This window comes from Lichenostomus cassidix, chromosome 9 (assembly GCF_008360975.1).
Source record: "Lichenostomus cassidix isolate B80296 chromosome 9, HeHo_3.0, whole genome shotgun sequence".
Classification (NCBI taxonomy): domain Eukaryota; kingdom Metazoa; phylum Chordata; class Aves; order Passeriformes; family Meliphagidae; genus Lichenostomus; species Lichenostomus cassidix.
Window position 1 is genome coordinate 625,502 of NC_139490.1, and position 9,692 is coordinate 635,193.

General features: G+C 50.6%; 1 protein-coding gene across 1 annotated transcript; it reads left to right on the forward strand.

Moving 5' to 3' along the window:
- Positions 1 to 3,137: 3,137 nt before the first annotated feature.
- Positions 3,138 to 7,511, forward strand: RAP2B (RAP2B, member of RAS oncogene family). The gene has a single exon (XM_085068874.1). The coding sequence runs from the start codon at positions 3,231 to 3,233 to the stop codon at positions 3,780 to 3,782; it is 552 nt and encodes a 183-aa protein (XP_084925000.1). The 5' UTR covers positions 3,138 to 3,230; the 3' UTR covers positions 3,783 to 7,511.
- The last annotated feature ends 2,181 nt before the right edge of the window (positions 7,512 to 9,692 follow it).

Consider the following 9,692-nt stretch of genomic DNA (forward strand, 5'->3'; position numbering starts at 1 on the left):
CCTGAAATTGTTTTTAAAATATGCTTGATCATTTTGAAAATCAAATTAATACAGCCAACTCTGATGATTATATTTTGCTGAAACCCTGCTGCATCGTCGTGCCTTCGTGTTGCCCAGCCAGAGCTTGTTTTAGGACAATGTTAATTTTTTCCTGAAAAGCTAAACCACTACCATTCAAGAAGCACAACCACCCAATTTAATGCATGCTTCATAATTCAAATATTATGTGCTGAATCCTCTCATGACTTATTTAACTTCAGTGTCTAAACCCTCAGCCAGGGATTTTCAAACTTTCCAACCCACAGATCCCTCAGTGATCTGTAGCCATGCACCAGAATTAATTTCTAAGAAAACCAGACTTGATTCTTTCAGTTACTTCCCACAGACTCCTTGCACTGCAGACTAATTACCTAGAGCTGGCTGGTAACGAGAGATTAAATTAATACATGCAGTAGGACACTGGGACTTGAGAAATCATATTCCATATTTAAACTCAACAGCATAAAGATCATTTGTTATTTTCAATGTGATGAATCTCCTTCTCCAGAAATAGCAGCAATTAATAGCATAGTATAGAATTTAAAAATTGAGAGTAACTTTATTCTGTCACTTTAAAAACGCACACCACAATTCAGCAGTGAGTTGGGATTAAATAGATAGGATTTAAACCAACATTAGAGTCTGGTCTTAGCTACTGGCATGTTGGGAGAAAGTGTAATGTAAATAGTTCAGAGGTGGGTTTACTACAGAGGTGCTGAAGGTGAGCGACCCCACATCATACCCAAAACCTTAGCGCAGCAGAACAAGAAAATAAAGTATTTCTGCAGTGACACTGTGGCCTTCCAGCAACTCTTAGCTGGTTTTGAAGAGAACTTTGCCAGCCCTTGCTGGCAGGTGACTGATTTTGGCTGGCTCACACCAAGGTGGGTGATGTGGCAGCGCTGCTCCCAGAGTACTTCCAGGATGGGGAATCAGATGGAGAGTGAAAGGAACAAGTGGAGAAATGGCTTAAAAGCTTCCAAGGGAACTCAGTTATTTAGTTTCCAAAGCCAACATCTATGGCTAGGCTGAGCAGCCATTGAGAGATAACTCACAGAACAAGAGGTTTTAAGCAGTCAGAGAGGTCTTTTTCAGTGTTTCCAAGAACTGCAGTACTGCTCTGGGAGAACCCTGGCCCACAAGTCCATCACGAGGTGAGGGTTCTGTGGGTAGCAGGCAGTCTAGAACACAGACAGCACCAAACCCAGCCCTGGGGCAGTGATGGGAGATAAAATACCTGCTCCATGCCCAGGCTGACCTGCACAGCACCTGCACAGCTCAGGAGCAGCTTGCAGCCCTCAGGTTTTGCAGGTGAGTGAGAAGACGGTAAACCTGGGAGAAATCAGGTGGGAGCCTGAGAGAGCAGCATCTCACCTGGGGACACAGCTACCAGGAGCAGGGCAGGGCTGCACCTACAAACCACATATGGGCACATGTGTATCACACACATGACATATTGAACAAAGCTGTTAAACCATTGCCCACTCCACAGCACGGCTGCTGGAACATGCTGTGTTCCTCACGAGAGGTTTCATTTGCTAAGACTTACACATGGAGCAGCAGAGGGGTTTAGACTGAGCTCCAGGGGATCACCAGGGGTGCAGCACTCAGCAGAGGATCAGTGACCCCAGGGATGAATCCCCACCGTGAATGCTGCAAAAATGATTGCAGTAGAATTTAATCTCTCTGAAAATTGTTCAGGAGAACATTACTTACAAAACTTATTTTAAATCCTTTAGACTTTGCCCACCCCACGTGCTGTGTTTAAATTAGGCTCGGAAACAAGGTGTGGTAGAAAGGATCTACATGTCACTATTATGTGATGAATACCGAGAATAGTAAAGAACTGAGTAAGATGCAACAGCAAAGGCTGGAGGGTGCCAAGACAACTAACGATACTTTCTTGAAACGAATCTCAAATAGAAAGTCCAAGGGATGACTTCTACAAACAGTGGCATGTCGCCAGTCCCTGTGACTCAGCCCTGCCAGGCCTCGCTGCTGGTCACGGGCCACCAAGTGCCAGCAGCACCAACATCTGGCGACAGCCACATCTGCCGGAGCCATCAGTCTGTCCCGACTCCGCGACACGGCCGTGTCCTGCCAGCGGCTCCCCAGCTGCACAGCGAGCCTGGCCGGGGGGAGCGTTCCCGGCGGGCAGAGCCCCTGCAGCCTCGGAGCCGGCGGGGCGGGGAGCGGCACGGCAGCTGCCCGTGTCCCGGGCACGGCCCTGGCACCGCCTGCGCGCAGCGATAGGGCGAAGGGAGCGCGACAGCCGGACCGGGCAGCGCCGATAAGGGGCGGGAAACCGGGGCACGGCTCAGGAGAACCGGGACGGGGACACCCGGACTGCCAGTCCCGCCGCCCGGCTCCCATTGCCGCGCTGCGTGCGGGACCCCGGGTCGGAGGGCAGTGGCGGTGCCCCGATCCCGGGGCGGAGGGCAGTGGCGGTGCCCCGATCCCGGGGCGGAGGGCAGTGGCGGTGCCCCGATCCCGGCGCGGAGGGCAGTGGCGGTGCCCCGATCCCGGCTCTGAGGGCAGTGGCGGTGCCCCGATCCCGGGGAGGAGGGCAGTGGCGGTGCCCCGGTCCCGGCGCTGAGGGCAGTGGCGGTGCCCCGATCCCGGCGCTGAGGGCAGTGGCGGTGCCCCGGTCCCGGCGCTGAGGGCACTCGCGGCGCTCCCGGCGCGGCCCGCCTCAGGGCGGGGGTCACACACGCGCTGCGGCGCGGGGCGGGGCGGGGCGGGGCACGGGCTGCTGCCGCTCGGCGTCGGCAGCCAATGGGGGCGAGCGGTGCCTCGCTGCAGCCAATGGGCGGGGACCAACCGCGCGCCGCAGCCAATGAGCGGGGACGAACCGCGAGCCGCAGCCAATGGGAGCGGGGCGGGCCGCCATGGGCCGCGGCAGTGCTGTCCCGCCGCCGCGCCGGGGTCGGTAACGGCAGCGCCGCCGCCCTCTCTCTCTCTCTCCCTCTCTCTCCCCCTCCCTCCCTCTCTTCCTCCTCCCTTTCCTCCTTCTCCTCCTCCCCGGCGCTGCCCCGCGCCACCCGGCGCCGGGGCCATCCCGGTGCCGCTCCGCGAGGCGCGGCCGCCGCTTCCCCGCCCCGGCGCGGGGCCGTCCCTCGTCCCCTCCCTCCGCCCCGGCCCCGCCCGCCGCGGCAGCCCCGAGCGGGAGGCGGCGGAGGGAGGCGGGAGCCATGCGGGAGTACAAGGTGGTGGTGCTGGGCTCGGGCGGCGTGGGCAAGTCCGCCCTCACCGTGCAGTTCGTGACCGGCTCGTTCATCGAGAAGTATGACCCCACCATCGAGGACTTCTACCGCAAGGAGATCGAGGTGGACTCGTCCCCGTCCGTGCTGGAGATCCTGGACACGGCGGGCACCGAGCAGTTCGCCTCCATGCGGGACCTCTACATCAAGAACGGGCAGGGCTTCATCCTGGTGTACAGCCTGGTGAACCAGCAGAGCTTCCAGGACATCAAACCCATGCGGGACCAGATCATCCGCGTCAAGAGGTACGAGCGGGTGCCCATGATCCTGGTGGGCAACAAGGTGGACCTGGAAGGCGAGCGCGAGGTCTCCTTCGGGGAGGGCAAAGCGCTGGCCGAGGAGTGGAGCTGCCCCTTCATGGAGACCTCGGCCAAAAACAAAGCCTCGGTGGACGAGCTCTTCGCCGAGATCGTCAGGCAGATGAACTACGCGGCGCAGCCCAACGGGGACGAGCCGTGCTGCGCCTCCTGCGCCATCCTCTGAGGCGGCGGCGCCCCGCGCCCCGGGCGCGCTCGGGGAACAACATCGGGCAAGCATTCATCGTGGTGGAAATGTGGCTTTTCTCGGCATGTACGTTTCGTCCAGTCTTGGTCATGGCATATTTCCTGTCAGTGTCGGCGGCGGGCGCGGGAGCAGCCGGTCCTGCTGCCCGGGGAGCGGAGCCACGGGGGAACGCGCCCGGGACAGCGCGGGGAGCGCAGCGCACGGCCGGGGAGCGGGGCAGCCCGGACAGCCCGGGAGCCACTGCCCACAGCCCGGACAGCCCGGGAGCGCTGCCCACAGCCCGGACAGCCCGGGAGCAGTGCCCCCAGCCCGAGCAGCGCTGCCCCCAGCCCGGCCGGCCCCCGGCGCCGCTCCCCGCGGTCTCTATGCAAGCGGCGGCAGAGCGGGGCTGTCCCGTCCCGCCCCGAGAGTTGCACATGAACTGGGACTGTGACCCGAACGGTGCTGCCAGGCACGGGGCGCCGGGCAGCGCTGCCGATATCCCTGGAATAATGCTCTATTTTGTTTACCTGCTGTATCGGATGGGAGTTTGCAGGAGAGTGGTAGCGTGGTGGTTTTTCTCCTGGTTTTGTTTGGATTTTTTTTTTAAATCAGCTGTGAAAATGTTACAAATCTGCACAATTTTTTAGGCGTGCGTGTGTGTGTGATTTCGTTGTGGTTTTGGTTTTTCCTTTGGCGGGGAGGGGGGCGGTGGTGCTTTTTGTGCCGAGGGGTTTTGGGTTTCGGTTGGCAATACCTGATTTTGATGACTCGCTCTCTCAAGGGCAAAGACTTCCTATGAGTGATGCGGGGCCAACAGCAGCCCTGTGTCTGCAGAGTGCCTTCAAAACTCAGCTGTTCCAGCCGGTGCCAACCTGTGAAAGCTCCACAGAATCCCATTATCTACTACTCCAAAAACTACTTAACAGTTTCCTTGCAGTAATCACACCGAACAAGCCAGGACAAAAGGGCCTATTGTTAGTGGAATTTATTTCTTATTTTCATCTGAGCCTTTTAACTGTTATTTCCATGTCTTGCAAGTTTGGGCTTCATTTACTTCAAATTTACAAAAATTTAGCCTTTTGGGATTTGGGGGGGGAGGGCTTCTTTTTTTTTTTTCTTTTTTTTTTTTTTTCTTTTTTTTCCCCTTTGATTTTGTCATGGGATGTACCTCCAGTCAGCAAAGAAGAAAATCTTACCATTGTGATGTACCAAGAAAATTCTAACGACTGTCATTTTAATTGCAGACATGCGTTGAAGAGATGTCTATCCATTTCAAGAATTTTAATACAAATGCTGTTTTTTAGAAAACAAGTTTGTGCATTGTTATGTATCACATGAAACACTGACTTTCACACAGGCTCGTAATCCTGATTTATATCTCAGTAGCAGTGAAAGGTGGAGGGGTAGATTTAGCTAAGAGCAGTGGTTAAAAAAAAGGCAAATACAAGATTGCTGTTTTACCTAATATTTAGTCATCTTTGATGCAGGTTTTTGCTTGTGTCCAAGTCCTGGTGCAGTGTGGTGCCAGTTTGTGAGGAGAAGGCTGTGCTCAGAGGCAGCTTTAGGAAGGCAGTGTGGCTTTACTACCACAGTCCCCTAAGATTTGGCCCTAATTCCCTCCTGGAAGCAGCATGGCTTGTTGGGGAGAAGTTCTAAAGGTCAGTTATTTACAGAATTTAAACTTTTAGTCTCATTGCATTATGACTCTAAAATTATAAGCCAGACCTTTTTGTGTTCTGGTTTGCAGAGGGGCTGGGGTGGGAGGAGAACTGTGCCTCCCATCAGCTGGAACACCCAAGGAGCTTCTTTACCTCTGTTTTCTTCCTCTCTTTGCCCCTTCTTTAAAGGTTTGCACACAAAACCTGCAACTCTCTATTTCTTCTCCCCCCTATCCCAAGAAGTCTTGAAATTATCTTACATCTCAAAAACAAAGGTTGAGCAATGAATGATGTGTAAAGGGGTTTTTAATCAGGCCAGCTGAAAGGTAACTGCCATGATTCCTCTGTGAATCTGGTAATTTCTCCTGTTTTAGCAGGAAAACTTAGTGCTTCAGCACTGGAAGAACAGTGTGCAGCGTTAGTGTGAGGCCATGTTTTGAAATCCCCCTGACTGAAATGAAACTCACCATTTGTGATTTAGCCAGAGTTGGATACTTTTTGCAGCAATGTCAAGTATCCACTGACATTTGTGAAAGATTGTATCCTGAAGGCTTGTTTGTCCTGCTGAGCTCGCAGGTGTCCTTCCAGCAGGAACCCGTGTGGGTACATCAGAGGGGCTGTCAGTCCCAGTGATATACAGACAGGGAAGAGCTGAGGGGGCTGCAGCAGGTTACCCCAGTGCTGATCCCTCACTGCTGCCTGGGGCTCCCTCTAATAGACACATTCATTTACCCCCCGTTTTTACGTGAAAATCTCATTGCAGCTCAACTTGCAGAAATTCCTAAAAATTCATTAGAAGCCAGAGGACTCCCATGTTAGGAAGTCAGGGGAGCAACACTTACTGATAGAAGGGGGATAGTACTGATCCCAAGTACTGCATTGAAAGCTAAGGAAGCTTGACTACTGCCATGTCTGCAGCTTACAAACTGCATGTCCGATGTTTAAAAAAAATAAATTTATATCTCAGTTACTGCCATGGTTCAATTTTGCCTTAAATTCAATGGGAATGTATATTTTTTAGCACCCAACAGGCCTTGCTCTAGATCAGTGCATTGACAGCAGCTTGTCCTGGTTGATACAAGCAGGTATTTATTGTGCCCTCCCAAGAGACAGCAGATCCCTCACGTTTCCAGTGCCTCTGTTTCCCCACTGCCTGAGCTGTGCTTGAAGAATAAGGCAAAAGCAGATGTTTGTAGCACACAAAGTCCAGCTTTTCTCAGCCTGGCAGAGCAGCTGAGGGCAGCCAGCTGAGCTCTGTGCTGTGCTGGGCCTTGCTGTGCTGCATTCTAGTTCTGCCCCAAAAGGTGTGTTTGTTAAACAGTGAAGCATTTAAGCAGCCATGGCACTGTCTGATCAGGGTTTTGAATGTATTTAGGCATTCAGTGTTCTCTGTAACTGGTGAGGACAGTACAAAGTGTAGAGCTCAATAGTCTGATCTTCCAAATACTCTGAAGTGTTTTGGTGCTTGTTAAACATAGGCCTTGTCTATAAAAAGTCTGAAAAAATCATCCTGCTTTAACTTGACTGAGTGATGAAAGCTATATTAGCTTCGACACTTGAGGGAAATGTTGTATCAATATAAAGGTACTCTTTATTCCTTTTCCCTGTGGGAATATGTTACACCCGTGTCAATACAGAGGTGGTATATCACTCTTTTCACAGTGAGAATTGCAAATATTTACTTGTTTTGGAAGAAAAATTACATTCCCCGCCAAAAGGCTTCCTGACATCGCAGAAATTGTGTAAACAAGGCCTTGGTTTAAGGCTGGTCTTGTGACCATATGTTTTGCTGTACATAATGATTGTATTTTTAAAAATCCAAGCTTGTTCTATTGCAAGAAAGCGTGTGTGGCATCCCGGTGTCCGTGATTGTAACTGTGCTGTGTTCTCAGCCCCAGTGCAAGTGTGCTTCTGCTCAACATGGTGCTCAGGATTTGTTGATCTGACGGTGCTGGAGCTGATGTGGAATTCTGTGGCTGTGGGATCCTGGCGGTTCTGCTTCTCTCAAAAGAATGTACAGCAAGTTGTTTGCAAAGGGCATTTTAAATAAAGGGCAGCTGGCTCTTTATGACTTCCTCACTTGGGTACTCATTGCATGCAGGTGTTGTTCGGGGTCAGGTTTCCTTGAGGAGTGACAAAATGCAGAAACTTCCATATTCTTTCAGGATTTTGTATGAAAAGGAGTGGCACTTGTGTTCTCCTTTGGAGCACATGGACAACTCCCACGAGGTGAATGGGAAATGGCTGGAGCTGCGCTGCTGTTGGAGGCTCTGTCCCTCTCCAGGTTTGTATCTTCTGAGTGAACCCTCCCTGCACCCTTGGGCAGAACTGATGGTGTTCTGCTGAGATCTCAGTCTTGCTCTAGAAGCAAACACGTGTGAGCTTGGTTCCATGGGGAAATGGTTTAAATGTTGATGTTCACAGCTTACACCCTGTTCTTACAGTGTTTACAGCCTTGTGCAAAATGTGTGTGCCAAAGATTCTCCTTCCCGTCACGTTGCAGCAGTGTTTTAGAACCTCATTTCTGCAGGAATCCAGCATCTGCCCAAGTTGTAGAACTCTGTGTTTGGGGCTGACAGTCTTTGGTGACTGTGTGTGCAGCAGATGAGCAGGATGTGAGAGCAAACTTTTCATGCAAACAGCTAAAGATATTCAAGTGAATTGTGATGAGAAATGGAGTGCAAGTGTGTCACTGGGGCTGCGTGTGTTGGGGTTTGGGTTTTTTGTTGATTTTAATTTGTGTAGAGTTTGTTAATCTGTAATCAAAAATCTCGCTGTGTTTTCCATGTAAGAGTCAGTGTGTGTGTGTGATCTGACATCACTGGGGTTGGAATCAGAATTCCTCCCTTGCCACAGATGATCTCACCTCAGTGATCTCAGTTCTGGAGATCTTATGGAATAGTCCTTATGGTGTTGAAGGAACCCCCAACAAAACCTGAACTGGTCAGCAGTGATGAGCAGAGATGTCCCTGCAGAAACCAGAAGAACAGCCATCACATTTTCTCTGCAGCTGTTTTAAACTTCCCAAGGGTACAACTGCTTCAAGGAGCACTGGGGCTGCTCTGCTGCTGTCCATGCCAGAGGTGACATATTGTGCATAAAGCAAGTACTCAATGGAAATCCTTAATCTGCACTATCCAACAAGTGCCAAATCCTACATAAACCACTATAAAATTAGAAATCAGTTAACCAGAACATTCAAGTAAGTCTTAAAATATTGAAAGCAGCTGTTCTGTATTGACCCTATTTTTTTTGGCAGTGTTGGGTCTTTTGGAGGTTTGGATGAAGAGCAGACTGATTGAGAAGCCATAGCTTTGTTTTGTAAGTCCTTGACAGAGACAGATTTTTAGGAAGATGGTGCCTGACAGGTAACTTCATCTCTAGTGAGTTAAACCCCATTTATTTCTACAAAATTCTGTAAGAGAACGTTATAAAAAGTGGTCAGTTTATAGATTTGATGTCCAGGTAGTGACAGGTCCCTAGACCAGAGATGTTTCTCCTCTGCTTGACAATCTGATAACGGTTTTGCAAGAAATGCTGCAGCAAGAAGAACAGACAGGATGATAAAAAAAATTGCTCAAGTTTTTGCCTTTTAATACAGTCATGTTACTTTGTTACACTAGGATGAAAGGGGATGGTTTAGGTTGCTTTTGAGGATGGTTGTAAATGGACTTCTGGGTGAAAACTAATCTGCAATCAAAGTTGGCTGTTTTTTCCTCTGAATCAGGTATTGCAAAAGGTACAGGTCAGTATTTATAGCAGGTGTCCCTTCTCCATTTCTCATTTGTGGGTACATTCATCTAATTCTTTGTTTCTACAGTGTTCCTACGGTTATCCCAATTTCAGCAGTGGAGGGGACATAGATTGTATCCACTCTTGTCCAGATAGGTAACTGGAAAGGGAAATTACTGCAAACATTCCAAAAACACTTTCTGTAGAAGCATAAAATAGATACATTTTAGAGATCAAAACTGCATGGTTTTATGGTCCTTAAAACCACAAAATGTGCCTGGTGTTCAACTTCCTCTGCTGGATCCTGGGTTCTTCCCCAGGTCTGCTGCTTTGGGCCCCTGGGAGTGGCCTGGGCTTTCCCTGTCTGTAACAACAGTAACTTTGGGTGTTGTACAGACACATCCACATTCGGGGTGTGAAGCTCTGCACCTCCCTGCATTGTTAGCACAGAGACAGGAGTGATCCAGGAGCAGCAGCCTAGGACTGGTGAAACCCTGGCTGGGCAGGGTGAGGATGT

What these genes read in the sequence shown, in the direction of transcription:
- RAP2B (XM_085068874.1), top strand. Translation starts at nt 3,231, where the DNA reads ATGCGGGAGTACAAGGTGGTGGTGCTGGGCTCGGGCGGCGTGGGCAAG.